At 39.7% G+C, this 17,647-nt stretch overlaps 1 protein-coding gene across 1 annotated transcript; it reads left to right on the forward strand.

Moving 5' to 3' along the window:
* Window positions 1-167: 167 nt before the first annotated feature.
* LOC121060289 (scaffold attachment factor B1-like) lies at window positions 168-17,319 on the forward strand. The gene is given in 22 exon segments (XM_040537961.1): window positions 168-520; window positions 1,323-1,407; window positions 2,914-2,978; window positions 3,064-3,270; window positions 3,962-4,024; window positions 4,683-4,710; window positions 5,609-5,725; window positions 5,728-6,106; window positions 6,529-6,578; window positions 8,828-8,928; window positions 9,936-10,085; window positions 10,178-10,254; window positions 11,192-11,331; window positions 11,668-11,759; window positions 12,142-12,248; window positions 12,853-13,146; window positions 13,432-13,569; window positions 14,126-14,168; window positions 15,522-15,643; window positions 16,380-16,492; window positions 16,607-16,658; window positions 16,958-17,319. Coding segments are annotated over 22 exon segments (2,742 nt in total). The 5' UTR covers window positions 168-331; the 3' UTR covers window positions 17,088-17,319.
* The last annotated feature ends 328 nt before the right edge of the window (window positions 17,320-17,647 follow it).

The following is a 17,647-nucleotide window of genomic DNA, read 5'->3' on the forward strand; positions in this document are numbered from 1 at the left end:
GACGAGGCGCGCAGGCGCGCTATTCCTCGCCCCGCCCTCGCCGCAGGAGCGCGCAGCCGCAGCCTGCCCCGGCGCTCGGGCGCATGCGCGGCCCGGCAGGCCTTAGGGCGAGCCGCCCCCAGCCTGCGCTGCCGCTCACGCTGCGTCCCAGGCTCCGCCTCTTCCCGCCCCCCTCCCCTCCGAGCCTGCGCGGAGCGGGCTCGTCTTCCCCCTCCCCTCAGTGCGTCTCGGCTTCCCCACCATTTTGTGCTACGATCGCAAGGTTAGCTCCCTGCTTGCGCCGCGTCCTCTCGTGCGCTCGGGCTCGAGGCGGGATACCGAAGGGGCCGTGATGGCGGAAAGTCAACCCGCGGCCGGGCTGGGGGACTTAACCACCCTCGGCGGAGCCCCAGCTCTCGGCTCGGAACCCGAAACCCGGCGGCTGAGCGAGCTGCGGGTCATCGACCTGCGCGCTGAGCTCAAACGTCGTAACCTGGACAGCGGCGGCAACAAGAGCGTCCTGACGGAGCGCCTCAGGAAGGTAGGGCGCGAGCCGGGGGGGGAAGGGCGCGCTGCTCATCCGGGCCCTTTGTTCCCTGGCCGAGGCCCCTCGGCGCATGCGCGCTGGCGGCGCAGCCCGGCGGCCCCGCGGGAGGCCGGGGGGGGCGCGGCCGCCATCGCAGCGGCGCCGCCGTCGGCTCCCGGCCCGCCGCTTCCCTCCGCAGCACCCTGCCGCGGTGCTGCTTCCTGCCGTCACGCTGAGCCCACCCGCGGGGTTCCTTGGATCCATTCCTTTGACGTGCAGTTCTCTGACCTCGCTCCCCGAGCCCGCGATCTTCCCCTCGCGTCCTTCTCCTGGTTCTTTCTCTTGCGTACTCTGCGCGCCCTTCACTTCGTTCGCCTCCCTGCCGAGAGTGTACCCCTTTTTCACAGCCTTCTATAAGGCCAGAACAGTGTAATCGGTCCTGGTTCCTCTATGGCTTCTAATAGGCCTCAGCACGTTAAAAGGGAAAAAAAAGAGTGTATGAGTTCCTGTAGTGGTTGTTGTCAGTTTTGGTTTTGTTTTGTTTGTTTTTTTTTTGTTTTTTTTTTTTAGACAAAATGCTTATCCACTGGATAGAGAGCCTTGTTTACAGATGGGGGAGGACTTTGCTCCTGAACTGTAGGTTGACTTGTCTGGGGGATTGTGTTATAGCACCTTATTGCTTGTGTGTCTGATGGCTGATGTGGCTGCCTGGCTGCATGATCTGAGCTAGAGAGAGATGCTGATATTTCCTTCTGACATTCTTAAAAGTGCGTACCAGCAAACAGTACAACAGATATCGTATTGCTGTCTCCAACAGGCAATTGAGGATGAAGGAGGAGATCCTGATGAAATTCCTGTGGCTTCAGAACTGACCAAGAGAATGCCAAAAAGAACTAGCAAAGGTACAAAGTCCAGACGAATACAGCTGTATTTTATTGTAGCTGGAACTTAACTGTACAATGGTCGTTCATTTTATTTTGCTGGCTTATGTAAAAAATAAAAGCTTTGTGCCTTTTATTTTGCAGAGAATGGTAAAACTGTTGCATTAGCGAGCAAGGACAACAATAATAGGACAACTAGGTGTACTTCTGTTAGCAAGTCCTGAAACTTGTAGACAGGGACTTAAGTTGCAGGTGTTTCTCTACTTGTGAGCAGGAATGCAGAATTGTGTTGGGACAGAGCAAGCAGCTGTGGTGTGAGCTCTCATTGAAAGCTCTGCCAATGTATATTAATCTGGATCCGCAACACCCCACTTACTAATTTCTTTGCCAGAACTATGCATGTAGTTTTTCCTTTTTTTCACTGAAGCTCTTGAACCTCCATCATCGTGACGTGTTTTTAAGTGCAAGAAGTTACAGTACTCTAGGAATAATCAAAAAGCATTATTGCACAAATAAAAACAAATATAAATTTTGTTAGTGTCATGCTTCATTTTATAACTGTATTGTTTTGAAAAACTATTTTGAATTACTCGTTGCTGATTGAAGTATGTTTTGCCTCAAGAACTTTAAATATTGATGTTGGTCATGTTATGCATGGCTTATTGTCATTGCTCATAGCCAGTTTTTGAAAGACGCTTTCTGAAATTTATTTTTAAGCTGCTTCCTTTAAGGTAACACAGTGGAGGGGAAAAAAAAAAAGAGCAGCTGATTTTTAGCAGTGTTACAAATTTGCTGGTGACAAGTATGGCTGAACACAGTCAGTGTGTCCAAGATCTTAAACATGAAGATGAATTCTAAATCAGTTTAATTATTTAATTTCTTAAATGAAAAGAGGGAGGTTTTGTAACAATTCATTTTTCTGAACGTAACACCTTCCTAGGTAATGTTGCCTTTTTAAGTCTTGGTAGTGTTGTGTCATGAGGGGTGTTTAGCTGTTGAAAAATAGAATAGAATAGAGTAGCTCAGTTGGAAGGGACCTAGAAAGATCATCTAGTCCAACTGCTGGACGACTTCGGGGCTAACCAAAAGCTAAAGCATATTAATGAAGGTATTGTCCAAATGCGTCTTGAACGCTGACATGTGTGGAGCATCAACCACTTCTCTAGGAAGTCTGTTTCAGTGTTTGACCACCCTCACAGTAAAAATAAATTTCCTAATGTCCATTCTGAACCTCCCAAGTGCAGCTTTGAACCATTCCCACATTTCCTGTCATGGGTGAACAGGGAGGAAGACCAGCACCTCCCCTGCTCAAGATGTTTCACCTAACTGGGCTACTTCAATTTCATGTGCATGCCATATACTTGTAAAGAGTGGTTAGTCTTCACTTACATCCAGACAGACCTGGACTTCTGAATCAGGGTCTTAATGATTATTCATTGAAACAGTATTAACTAGATGATTTGGCAAAGAATTGATGTGTTACGAAATTTAGTCCTATTTCTCACTTCAGTTATATCTTTCTTTCAGGAAGAAAACCAGAGGAGGAAGGTGCTGAAGACAATGGACTAGAAGAAAACTCCAGAGATGGGCAAGTAGGTGAAACCAGGATTGCATTTACTAAGAATATGCATCATTTAAAACTCAATAAATAAACACCTACCCTTTCTGTTTCTATAGGAAGATATTGAAGCAAGTCTGGATACCTTACAAGATATTGACATGATGGATATTAGTGTGTTAGATGAAGCTGAAATAGACAACAGCAGTGCTGTAGACTGTGGAGAAGACTATAGTCCTGATAATATTCTTGATTCACTGTCTGATAATAAAGACAACGTTGATGCAGAGATGAAGGAACTTCCAGATCAGCTAACAGAAAATGAGGTAAGTAGAGGTCTTTGAGAATTTTAAGATATTTGATACGTAAATGGGCACATGAATGAGTTACTTCCATAAAATATAGGACATGCATATAATGTGGATTCTGTTTCATTTTTAATAGTTCTTGTGTCCTGTGCTCACTTGGGCCTATTAGAGGTTTAAAATGTTGACAAAGTCACAGCCTGCTTTACCTTGCAGTAACATCTTTCTTTGCTGTGAAAGAAGTGCAGTTAGTCTGGAATTGAAAGTAACGTGTTAGATAACGGAGATTTGGGGGCATTTCATTTTTTGGAAAAGTGGAAACCTAAGTCAACTTCACTTCTAGCTTCTTTAAGTTAGAAAATAAAGTTAAAAAATGGAGGGGGGGGAATGGAAAAAACAGGTTATGCAAAATAACCAAAGAAACGTGAAATACCAGGCTTCCTTCTAAATCAGAGTAACTTTGAAGTATACAATATTATGTTGAAATTAAAGTTAACTGGAAAAAATATTCTCCTGCTAGTATTTAATGATCAAGAATATTTATATGTTAGTCCTCTTGGGTAACATTCTTAACTAGCAATCGAGATCTTCTAAGTATTGAAAAATATTTCTCATATTATTGCTGGGGAAAATGGAATTACAGTAGTATTTCTCAGTAAGCTAACCTTGGTTTTTGTAAGGAATGCTATAATTTCTTTTTTACTCTTTTTAGGAAGATTATGATGAAATTGAAAACAATGTAGATTCCTCTTCTTCTGATTTAATTGAAATGAAGGTAAATTGAAAATGCAACCATTTCAGATTGGTTTTTAATGCTATTCACTCTGTGACCATACTACAAAAAAGAAAATAATGACTAATACGAATTTTTAACAGAATCCAAGCCATAAGTAATCTTGCTTAGAGTACAGCCTGTCAAATGAGTGTTTTGATTTGTTTTCCCTACTTTTCAGTCTGCTATCAAGACTTTGACTTTTCTCTCAAATAAAAATATTCTTGTACTGTAAAGGAAACTGTGCCCCCACCAAAACATAAAACATATACCAAAAGTATTCTGATGAAACCATCTTACTTGGGAGAAGTGATGTTTTTAAAATTAAATTTTTTTTTTTATTTCTCCTGCTGATTATATGAAGTAGTAGCTGGGTTTGATTTTCACTCTAGTTGATGTGGTACATAAACCCCTTTTTTTTGCTCCCTTTGCTTTAATATTCCCAGTTATGAGGATAATAGTGGATGAAATTTTGGCTTTAATTTGACCAAAACTGCTTATATAAAATATTTATTTCCACTGGATGCTGAGAAGCAACGCTAAATGCAGCAGATGAACCGGTGTATTTTTAAATCTTGGAGTTGGGTTGGGGGGTTGGTATTATTCTCTGTTACAAAATACGTACTATAAGATTCTTATTCTGTGTTTATTTCCTGAACAGAAAATGGAGAAACTACACTCGGAGCCAGGTACTGTTAAAGAAAAGCATATTCCTGTCTTTTCAACTAATACTTTTTAAACCATTAACTATTTTAAAACAAACAAACAAACAAACGTATCATTTGCATTATTTTTATGATGGACAACCCAGATCATGCAGGGTCATAGAGATTGGAAACCCAATCATATCCCCAGATCTGTGAAGTGATGCTTGTCATTTTTGAAATATTTTCAGTGAAATGAAATGGTTTAAAAACCTGTTAAACCACATAAATGGATTTAGAGAAGTTAATCACAGTTTAAAAGTTAAACATTCTACCTGTAAACAGATCTTGTGATATCGCACACACCTTAACGCTTTAGAGAGCAGTGAAAGCAGTAAAAAGCTATTTTAGGGCATTAAAAAGTAAAGATTAGTTACTGGATACAGAAGAAAGAAGAGTTTCTTCATGGAAATTTCATACAGATACTTTTCACTTTCTGGACTGCAAACACACTCATGCACCATCAGAAGATGCCCAATTTTCGTGTTGGACTGTCTGCTAAAAGAATTTCACAGAAATTTAAAAATTGAACTCTCAGTGCATTGATATGTTCAGTTAAGCATCTTGGACTTTGGAAGCTAACTAGAGAAGAAACAGAGCTGAACGATTTCATGAAGAATACCAAGGATCAGCCAGAAGGTTTTTGTTAAATCTGTGGGGACGTTTTTCTTCCCTGTTAACATTTTAGGGCTGATGAGGTAGTTTGTCAGACTGCAGTTAGCATAGCACTTTTAACACTGTGTACACTAGGGTTTTCCAATCTCTGTGTAGCTTAGAAGTTCTCTTGGTGTTAGTGTGGCAGCCATGCCAGTTCCACATTTGTGATTGCTGTATTTCCCTGGTGATTAAATCTTGTGCCATTCTATTCCTGTTAAATCCGTAGAAAATGAGAAAATACTCGACATTTTGGGGGAAACTTGTAAATCTGAACTACTTAACGAAGAAACTTCCGAAGTGGAGCAGCCACATGCACAGGAAGCAAGTAACGTGGTGCCAGGCAGAGGCTAGCAGAGGAAGAGGATGTTCTTGCTGCCGCTCAGTTGGAGGAAGATGCTTTAGATTTGGACAGCAAATCGGCACAAGCTGTGTCAAGGAAGGAGGCAAAGCGTTTAGTTGTAGCAAAAGGGGAGAGAAGTGAACAGACAATAGAGGAAGAGAAACTGGACTCTGAATCTTTAGTATTAGAGACCCTAAGCGATCAGAGTAGCAAACGATTCCAAGGCCTGGAAGCCTCTAGTGGGGAAACAGCGGAAAAAGGCGCAGGTCCTGAAGGCAAAGATAGCAAAGAAGATGCCAAGAAAACAGAAGACAAAGCTAATTCTGAGGAATCCCCTGCTACTAGAGAGTCCTCAACCAGTGAGGGCGGTGATCAGAAAAAGAGGTTTGTTTTTTCTCCGTTATAGACCAGATGCTATCTTTTTTCATTGGTCGTTAAGTGATGCGAATAAGCTGTTTCCTTCAATTGGCCACCAAGACTCATGAAATTGTAGCCTATTCCTAAAGAATCTGTTTTATTTCTCCTTGTGCAGACTTTTTTAAACGCAGAGGGTTTGATTTCTTTCCTTCCTCAACCTTCAAAGGTTGTTTTCTTAAATTACTGTTATTTGTAAACTTCTTCCTAATATAAGTCTGTTTAAGAATCTGACCTCCCTTATTTCTTGTCAGATTTCTTAAATCAAGTATATAAAGGTGTGTTTTTGTTTACAACATATTTTCTGGTAGGTATTTAATTTTAGCATTTTTAATAATTTATAGTTAGTAATTATTCTCTCTGACTTGAATAACGGGATGTTTTGTCTTTAGCCCTGTTGAGGAGGACAGAGATACAAAGATAATCTCAAAAGATGAGAAAGGTATGTTTATTTTCAAAAATAACATTTGAAAAAATATTCATTGGCGAAGCAGTTTTTGTATTGGACGGAGTGTTTTGGCATGAGAGTGTTGGAATCTGTGCAATTGTTAAATATCATGTTACATTTTTTTCTGAACTTTTTAAAATGTAATTACAACAAACAACTATTTTATACAAGGAGATCTGTGTCACACCCTTTTGTTTATATCTTGATCTCCAAAGGTAGATGTTAATATGTGGCAAACATGTCCTTCATTACACTGAAGATACTTACCAACAGCAGTTAGTGAGTTAAGAGCCTTTAATGATTGTTTGGTTTACTGTATACTTGTGATCCTTTATACAACCTTCTGTTTTGCGAAAATAATTTGAAATCTAGTATTCACATATTTAAATGGCACTGAAACTTACAGTTTAATATTGTCTTCCAATTAGATTTATGTTATTAAATCTTTATCCACTCAGATCCTATTTACAGTGCAAATTCGCACGATAAACAAGATGTAAATTTCTTGATCAACAGTGCCAGGTGGGGTCTTGCCTGCTCCTTTTCATCGTACTTCTTTGTTTTAATATGTCAGGCTGCTGAGTCTCTGTAGCTCATCCTGCTTTTCTTTTCTCTCTTGCCCGTCCAGGGCAGCAAACTTAGAACTGGCTGTTAAATTCTGCTTACCTGATGCTGGCGGGTAGTTCAGTACAGCAAGCATGGAATTCCCATCAATTCTTAAAACTGTCACGAAATTCATTCTGAGATCTGTCTACTGAGTGAAAAGAAAGGAATTGTTTGGTTTTAACTAAGGTTTACAGCACAGTGTGAACTCACCATCAGCTGCTTATTCCAAGATTCTGGATTATGCGTGTCTGTACAAGCTACCAGACCTTGCCATCAGCTCCATCAGGATCTGTTTAGCTCTCATCTGTATTCTTTTATTCTCTTATTTTAGAATATTTAAAGGACCATTGAAAGGATCCTCTCATTTACCAAAGGACTTAAGGGTTTCTGGGGGGGGGGGGGGGGGGGGACGACACTTGAAAAACTCTTCTAGAAGTTTCTAGAAGTCCTCCCCTGTCAGTTTCAATCTGTTCCCTTGGGTCTTATCTCTGGTCACCAGAGAGAAGAAATCAGTGCCTGCCTCTCCACTCCCCCTTGTGAGGAAGTTATAGACCATGATGAGGTCTTCCCTAAAGTCTCCTGTTTTCCCGGCTGAATAATCTTAAGTAACTTCAGCCGCTCCTCATATATCTTCCCCTCTAGATACCTTATCATCTTTGTTACCCTAATAGTAACAGAATGTTTTTTAAAGATTATTCCCTGTTGTGTTTTTTTTTTTTTATTATTTTATTTTCCAATAGTACATTTATCAATAAAAGAAGAATTAAACCAGGAATCAGTGAAATCATGGAAGAGCTGGTTAGACTTGCTTGTCACAATTTATGGAGATACTCCTGAGTCAGTCATTTAGGAATAACAGATATCTGGGCAATGAGGAACCATCTCTCGCTGTCTAAGATACGTTTATGAGTGCCAGAGTTTAACTTGGACCCTTTTTAATCACTAGGCCATGGATTTTCAAGCCCCTACACGTTTATAAAACTGTTTTTCTATTTTGGGTGCCAAACTGGGAAAGTGTTCTGTAGTTCTTGCATAGCTGAAGAATAGTTGCATAGTTGAACAATGCTAGGTCTTTTCTGACTCCAGTAACTGAAGTCATATGTGAACCATTCGTACCCCAGCTGTGGAATGCATGTAGGCAGACATTCAGGAGGAGATTTTCTTGCTTTTATGCTGAATTTTTTTGCTTGAGAAGTACAGTTAATCTGCATCCCGCTGTCATTCCTTAAGAATTGAGGAGGTAAAGGCAAGACATGAGCATATGTGGGTACTGTCACAGTTCCCACAACCCTAGCCGGTCTTCAGCCTTTTCCTGTAAGTGCAAAGTTACTGGGATCTATCCTTACACATTCTGAACAGCCACAGTTATTTCAGAGATGCCATAGTCCAGTTTCTTTCTTGAGGAATGATCTGACATGCACAGAACAAAGCCTGTAGTTCTATCTTAAAGGTTTTGGATTTTTAATACTAGTTGTCTTCAGGAATGTGAATTATTGGGGGATGACTGTTACGCTTTACATTTCCTTTGCTCTATGATTTAAAAAATAAGATTTGTGGAACTGTTCCTTTTAAATTCAGAAATAATTGAAATAATTAGGATTTGGTGTGTGTGTGTGTGTGTTTGTTTTCCTGATTAGGTTGCACTGCCAGCAGTTCTGGTAGAAACTTTTGGGTGAGTGGACTTGCTTCTACTACCAGAGCTACAGATTTGAAGAATCTGTTTAGCAAATATGGGAAGGTAAGGGTCTTCCTGTGTTTGTGCCCTGTCCCCTTCCCTTTAACTGTCTTAAGACTTTATATGATTTTGTCACTGCAAGTGTCAGTGGGATAACAGGAAAAAGCCTGCACAAGTCCATGCCAAATGACTGCTGTTTTATTTTCTCTTACTTCCAAACGAAAATAAAAATCTTTTTCCAGTCCTTATGTAAACAGCCAGTCATTGTTTATGTATTTTTCTGTGTCCTGTGATGTAGTATAGTATCTTTGCTCACTGGAAGTTCACAGTAAACAAAGAACACTTATTTATTAAAGACATACTTAGGACTAAGTTGAGAAAAGTTGGAAAGTTGAATATGAGTCAACAGTGTGGCCCGGCCGCCAAAAGAGCCAGTTATAGCCTGGGATGCATCAGGCACAGCACTACTAGCCAGTTGAGGGAAGGGATTGTCCTGCTGTGCTTTGGTGTGGCCTCACCTCCATGTACTGTGTGCAGTTGGGGCACCACAATATAAGAAGGGCATAAAACTATCGGAGAGTGTCCGCAGGAGAGCAACGAAGATGGTGAAAGGTCTAGAGGGAAAGATGTGTGAGGAGAGGCTCTTCAGCCTAAAGAAGAGACTGAATGGTGATGACTTTGCAGCCTTACAGCTTCCTCATGAGGGGGATCAGCAGACACCGATCTCTCTGGTAACCATTAATGGGACCAAGGGAACGGTGTGAAGCTGCATCAGAGGAGGTTCGGTTTGGATAACAGGAAAATGTTTTTCACTGGGAGGGTGTTCGGGTACTGGAACAGGCTTCCCAGGGCAGTGGTCATGGCACTGAGCCTGCTGGAGTTCAGGAAGCATTTGGACAATGCTCTTGGACATGTTTTTTGATTTTTGGGTGGTCCCCTGCAGACCCAGGAGTTTGACTCGATGATTCTTGTGGGTCCCTTCCAACTCTAGATATTCTACAATTGTACTTGTTGTTGTTAAACAGTGGGCATTCGTTACGGTGAGTGTAACGTATCTTTCTTTTGGAAAGGTGGTTGGTGCAAAAGTGGTCACCAATGCTCGCAGTCCTGGTGCTCGCTGTTACGGCTTTGTTACGATGTCTACAGCTGAGGAAGCAACAAAGTGTATTACTCACCTCCACAAAACAGAGTTACATGGGAAAATAATTTCTGTAGAAAAAGTGAGTATTGATCCTCGAAGCTATCTTGTTACCATTACATTGTACAAATAATTGAAACCACAATCTCAGCTGATGTGCAAAATAAATTTCAGGCAAAAAATGAACCTGCTGGGAAGAAGCCAACTGAAAAAAAAGAGAACGAGGTGAAGAAAGAAACAGTCAGTGAGAGGTACTGTTTGAAAAATTCTGTGTTCGGAGATTTTGCTGTTCTTCAGTTTATGTTGATTTGTCAGGAAAAAGTTACAGTAAGAATTTCTGTGACAAAAAGTACGTTTTTCTAACTCTTACTACAAGATTGCTCTTGATGCACCATGTCTAACTTAGTTGTTTCTGTTACATGCTTTAAGGTAGGCATTGGAAGGATTGCATTTGCAAGCATACCTTTTCATTTAACTGTAAATTTTTTTCCGGTAGAGACTGGTGCTTTTGTGTCATAAACCTACAGGCTATTTGACGTTTTTGATTGATACGTTGCTGTTTCTTCATTACATTAGAGAACAGGGCTTTCTCATGTTGATGTGATCACAGTGAAAGATCAGTTGCCCAAGATCATGTTTCCAGAATATGTTCCTCTTCAGTGTTATGCTTTTTCTCGCTTCAGAACTACTTAAAGTAGCTGAAAAAGACACTATAAAAGAGTGAATAAAACACTAATTATCTTTAATAATCTTCTTGAGGTGTAACACCTATTAAATGCTAGTTGCTGAGAAGTTTTTGCCTTCATTTCACCTAGTCCTTGGGAAGGCTTGCCTGGGCACTAGTGTTAACTTACTGGTGGCTTGGCAATTCCACTGCAAAAATGGTTCGCGTTTACATAACTGTCGTGTCTTATAAGAATCTTTGTGGGCATTAAGCACATAGTAGTGTGATTTGATTTATTTATTTATTTCCCTTTTGCCTCCAGTTGAGATATCTGAATCTCAGCCAGGTTTTTATGAGAACTGCACAGCATGGTCTGATTGTCTTACATTATGGTGGAAAAAGTTATATATCTATGTCTATCTTAGCAAATCAGAATTCTACTTTGTTAATATGTTGCTAGCATCTTTCTTTATTTTTTTCTCTTACTCTGTATCAGTCTAATCTGTATCAATATCTATTTATAGACCGGGCAGTATTAAAAGGGATGAGAAATCTGACCAAAAGGATGATTCTAAAAAGACTGAAGACAAAGATGAAAAAGAAAGAAAAGATAAAGATGAACTGAAGCCTGGTTCATCAGATCAACCTAAAACTAACAAGTCAGGTAATTTGTCTATTCTTTTTTCTTAGAATAAAAGATATGGTTAAATATAAACAATTAATTATAGGTAGTTTCCAGAGGCTACCAATATTCTAGAATGATTTCAGGTTCTAACTTGGAAGTCCAGATAGTGTAATGGAGGGCTGTTGACATTTTATCAGCCTTAACAGAAACACTTGGAAGAGGTGCAGTGGAAAAAATGCTTTTTGAAGAGAGGTTTAAATGTCTATTTTCACATTCCAGAGGAGGTAGCTTCTAGTATAGAAACGTGTGGTGTATGCTATGTAGTTTGACTGTCTTTTTTTCCACCTCTTTCTGTTCAATCTCTGATTTATATAGGAAGTAAAGGAACAGAGAGAACTGTAGTAATGGATAAATCCAAAGGAGAACCTGTTATTAGTGTGAAAACATCAACTGCATCAAAAGACAGAGTAAGTAATGTTTTTGCATAGGAAACATGATGTATAAATTTTCCTTCAAAACAGATAAGGAATCCCACTAAGATGCATCTTTCTACATTTGTCTTACTGATCTGTCTAATCAGAGTTTCTGTAATCTGGATTTAGATCTTAATTAGTAGAATACTTTTCATACAGCTGATATGTGCTCAGCAATGAAATCCTGCCAAACTAAATGTGGGAAGGTAAGTAATGTGTTGTTATGTGTCTGCGATGTTTAGGAAAAAAAAGTTGGGGCCAAGCTTTGGGACATGGTATGTATGAATGGAAATAGAGCATTGAGTACTGCTTGTAATAGTTGTCCTTTCATAAATGTACTCCATTAAGTTTTTCTGTACTTCAATATTAAATACAGAGCATTAAGAGCCAGGATCGCAAATCAGAGAGCAGAGAGAGACAAGGCATTGTGCCATTTGACAAAATTAAAGCACAGCGAAAAATGAGGGAGGCAGAACAGCGCCGGTAAGAGCAACAGTTAAATTGTTTTAAGTCTTTTTCTATAGAATTAATGCAATTTTCTTTTAATTAAACTGTCTAAGAGAGAGTTTGTTTTATTTATTTTTTTTACTTGTCATTTGTTATATGTGTGTGGACCACATACCTACTGAACTGGGAAGGTATGGATTATTGACTATTAATACTGAGCTTGAATTTGTTTGGAAAAAAAAATAGTTTCTTTTTTGGTCTTTTTCCATTCTCTAGATTTAGATAATCAGCTCTCCTTAGCTGAGCACACGTTATACTAGAGGTGAAATAATCATTCTAAACTTGCCACACTGAAATACATAGGGAAAGAACAGGAGAAAGGTTGTTTTTCTCAGAATATTCTCCTGACCATATAGGATTATTTGCCCCAAAGGTGGGTTTTGTGGAAGTAATAAGATTACTCTCTAAATATAAATAATTAGTGTGTACACTGAGTGTCTTCCCTTACTGCCCCACACCCCAGAACTAATTTACAGGAGCTCACACAAGTTTGCAGTCACTGTGGTTTAAATTCTTCCCATTTTTACTTCCTTTATTTGTTGAAGTATCAGATCTGTAACCTTTCATTCTGTTAAAATAGTACACGTGAGCGTCGGGAGAGACAGCAGCATCTGCAGACTATCCGGGAACGTGAAGAAAGGGAGAGGCTTGAGATTGCTCGTGAAAGACTGGAAATTGAAAGGCAACGTCTTGAACGAGAGCGAATGGAAAGAGAGAGACTGGAGAGAGAACGGATGCATATAGAGCATGAAAGGAGAAGAGAACAAGATCGCATTCAGAGAGAAAGAGAAGAGTTGCGACGCCAGCATGAACAACTGCGCTATGAACAAGAACGTCGGTCTGCAATGAGAAGACCATATGACATAGATGGCAGGTAAAGCCAACTAATACAAGTGATACAAGCAGAGAACATTTTGCTGCTAGGTTGTGTCTCATCAGCCTGCGCTATGAAAAACTCTCCATATAGTCTCAGCTTCTGTTAATCTGCTGTGATTGACTGCACTGAGATGATAGTGTGTGAAAACCTCCAAATATCCTGATTTTTTTTCTGCTGCCTTTTTGAACTTATTTACATGCTTTTGGTTTGCGTAGTGTGGAGGGAAGGAACAATATCAAAAGTTATTTAACCTGACTAAAATTAATGTACCTTTTATTTCAGGAGAGATGATCCATACTGGCCAGAAGCAAAACGAATGGCAATGAACGATAGGTACCATTCAGATTTTGGTCGCCAGGATCGCTTCCATGACTTTGATCACAGGGATCGTGGCCGTTACCAAGACCATTCAATAGACAGGTTGGTGTCTTACCTCCACTGTGTTGTCTGAAATCAAGGGAAAAATGTATTTAATGTCATATTTTGCTGCTTTTTATTATTTCATTATTATTATTTTGCATGTTTATTTTGCATTTCATTATTTTAAGCATAATTTAGTGGCTGTGGACTTTGGCTGTGATTTAAGCATGATTTAGTGGCTGTGGCCATATGCAACCATGAAGAGATCTGTGCCATGCATTAAATTTTCTGGCAGAGTTTGTTCAGAGTGTTCTGCTTGTAACGCTGTTTGACAGATTTGTAGGATTCTAAAAAAAAAAAAAAACCTCTAAATAATATTGTAGGTACCTAGCATCTTAGCAGAGAATATTCTGTTTCATACCTTGGAATTAACTAGATTTTCCAGGAAGCTAAAATGTGTCATAACTTCCATATGTTCCTGCTATTTTTCAGATTTTTCATCTGTGTTGTTACACAAATCTGTGTAACAACACACATTTTTTTTATCAGTGTTGTTACACATATACACTGCTGTATGTTTTACTACTATGGTCTGATTTTAATTGCCTGTTTGTAGGAGAGATGGATCAAGGACAATGATGGGAGATCGGGATGGACAAGTGAGTTGCTTTGTAAAGCTACAAAAATAACTTCCTATAAATCGGTTTTCCATAGTGTGATTCAAATCAAAATTTAGTAGTTAATAAGTAAATTGTAATGCCAGAAGTATGTATGCATATCAAGATAGTCTCACTTCCATTAATAAGATGAAATGTACTTCAGAGACTTACTATGTAAGATATAGTTACTCTGTTACTCAGTAAACAAAACAAGTGAAGTATGTCAAAGAAGTAGATTATAGAAGAGATTGCTATAGAGAAGGCAAAAGTACAGGAACACAAAATTTACTCTATAAGGTAGTATGGAAATAACAGCAAAACTAGCGTAGATGTTCACGTGCTTTTGGGATCTGAGGGGAAAGGACCTTCATGACATGCTCAAGCAGTGAGAGATGAATGTTGTGGAGTCACGGAATGCTCAGCTGCCCTTCACTGATGGCTGAGCTTCAGATTAGAGATTCAGAGAGACCTGGACAGGCAGGAGAATTGGGCAGAGAAGAATCTTACTCAACAAGAAGAAATAAAGTCCTGCCACTGAGGATGAATAACGCTGTGTACCACTACAGGCTGAGGACCAACCAGCTAGAAAACAGCTCTGCAGAGCAGGACTTGAGACGTCATGGTAGACAACAAGCTGATTGTGAAACAGCAGTGCATCCTCACAGCAAAGGTCAATAGCATCCTGGGCTATATCAGGAAGAATGTTGCCACAGTAGGTCAAGAGAGGTGATCATTCCTCTATTCAGCACTGGTGAGGCCACATTTGGAGTACTGTGTCCAGTACTGAGTCCCCACAACAAGAACGAACAGAACTTAATGGAGCAAATGCAGCACAGGGTCACAAAGATGATTAAGGGCCTGAAGCATCTTTCCTGTGAGGAGAGGCTGATAGAGCTGGGACTGCTCAGTCTGGAGAACAGAAGGTCCGGGGGTATCTTACCAATATGCATTGCTACCTAATGGGAGGCTATGGAGAAGATGGAGCCAGGCTCTTCTCAGTAGTGCCTGCTGGAAGACAAGAGTCAACAGGCATACTGAAACACATGAAATTTCATCTGAAGGAAAAAGGAGAATTAAAAAAAACTTCTTTAAACTGTGAACGTGGTCTAACACTGGAACAGGTTGCATAGTGAAGTTGTAAAGGCTCTAGCTGTGGAGATATTCAAAACCCAAGGATGGTCCTGGACAGCCTGCTTTGGCTGACCCTTTCTGAGTTAGGAAGGTTAGACTAGATGGTCTCAGGAGATGCCTTGCATCCTAAACGATTGTGAGATTGAATAATTATGTCCAGGCAATTTTCAGGAACTATAGAGTCAGTTAGGGGCACTCATATAAATGTTCTTTGCTTTTTAGCATTATCCAGATGAGCGCCACGGAGGACCAGACCGTCACTCGCGAGACTCTCGGGAAAGTTGGGGTAGCTATGGATCTGACAGAAGAATGAGTGAAAGTAGGGGGATACCCCCACAGTCACGGTCAGTACATTTAACTGAAAATATTTTTTTCTCGTGCGTTTAGTGAATATTTTTGTATGTGAAAGTGTGATGCAGTTTTTGAAAGTACAATTCTTTTTTTCCAAGTTTCGCTCCTGAGTTTGTTCTCTTTTGGAGGGGACTACACTTGAGTAGCTCTTTCAGCTTGCCTTTTATATCGAAATACATATCTTGGCATGATTTTTTTAAAGTAACTTCTTGTCTGAAAGTCCTCATGTTTTCAGTTAATTTTACTTAACATTTCTGTCAAAGCTTGACATTTTCAGGATAGCAGTTCTTCCAAGGTTTGTAGTTGCTGACAGCATCATCCTGTCAGATGTTTGAAAAGAACACCAGTCAATGAAATGCTTACAGAATGGGGAGAGGGTGTTATTGTGTGTATTGTGGATTTTTTTAATAAATGCTATGAGTAAGCCAGCCTACAGAAAACACCATAAATAAATTAACTGGTCAAAACCACAATCTAAGATCGTTTGGAGGAAACGAGGACATCAATGTAGCATAAACCCGATGAAAAAAATCTATTTTCATATTTGCCCTCGTAGAGAGGTTGGGATTGAAGGCCTATTACTGAGATTTGACTAAATAGATAATATAAGACTGGCATATACCTTGGTAAATTATTTGAATAAGTTTGGGACAGGTGTTTTCACTCGAATTTATTTTGTGTGCTCTACCTACCTAATGTGAAAAGGTATGATGTTAATACTTTTTGCAGGGATGGACGTGACTGGGGAGATCATGGTCGAAAGTTTGAAGGACATCAAGATCGTTCATGGCAGAGCAGTGTGGATGGAGGAATGATAGGACGGGATCATGAGAGATGGCAAGGTATGCTTCTTGCACAATAGCTCATTAGGTGTAGTACTTACAGCAGAAAATACAGGCATTATCCTTGGATATGAAGTAAAACTTACCGTGGATTTAAAGGAATTTTTTTTTAAGGTGGAGGTAGAGGGAGACCTGGCCATGTGATGCATCGTGGAGGCATGTCAGGGTAAGAAGCTTAAAAAGAAGTTTAAAAAGAGCAAAGCATTTCTTCATGTTAGTTTCTTTTCCTTTTTAAGGTGTGTCTCTTGTATTTAACTTAGCCAAAGAAACATTTTATGGGAACATCAGTTATCTAATTTATTTAAATGTCAAGGAATAATAAAATATTCCTGTGGTTCTTACATAGTACATCTTCTTGAAGAGAACGAAATCACACAAAAAGTATTAAAAAAAAAAAAGTCACCCATTATTTCAATCTGACTACCGCAGTCAGAAGAAAAAAATAACTTCTGAATCACTTTCTAGGCGGGGAGGTTTCATCCAAGGTGGCAACCAAAGTCAGATGATGCATGGAGGAGGAGTGCAAGGAGAAGGATTTGCTGGCCAGGAGAGAGCAAGCAGACCCAATGATCCCCGTTTCAACCGTCGCTATTGAATGTGTTTTAATTTTTAATGCAAGGTGGCAACTGAAATGAATTTGTCACCCAGGGTTACCATTAATTGTAACTTAAGGGTTACTGTAAGTGTATTTTTTTTAAGCTGCTGCCATATTATGTCACTCAATCCAATGTGAACTCATTTGTTTTTGTAATGTGTTGTTCATGTCCCATTTTAAATGTCTGTTAATGAAGCATTCCATTTTCCATAAATAAAAAAGTTTACAGTTACTTGACTTGTTTCAGTAGTCCCTGGAAAGCTAATTTATTCAGCTATATGTTAAACTATGTAACTTTCTTTCAAAGATGAAAGAGCAGAATGCCTTACAGGCCTCCCTTTGCAGTTTCAGTAGCAGACAGCTCCCAGAAATACACTGAAATAGAGTGTTACTTTACAAGTTTTAAAATCAATTAGCATACACACCAGCATGAAAAAATTAATACATTGCAGTTGTCAAAGTTTGAGCAATCTGCCACTGCAAAACTGATTTAAAGATCCTATAAGACAAGTGGTGAAGAAGGCCATCCAGCCTGTCTGCTCAGCAAAGGAATCCAATTC

The sequence above is a fragment of the Cygnus olor genome, chromosome 26 (genome assembly GCF_009769625.2).
Source record: "Cygnus olor isolate bCygOlo1 chromosome 26, bCygOlo1.pri.v2, whole genome shotgun sequence".
Classification (NCBI taxonomy): domain Eukaryota; kingdom Metazoa; phylum Chordata; class Aves; order Anseriformes; family Anatidae; genus Cygnus; species Cygnus olor.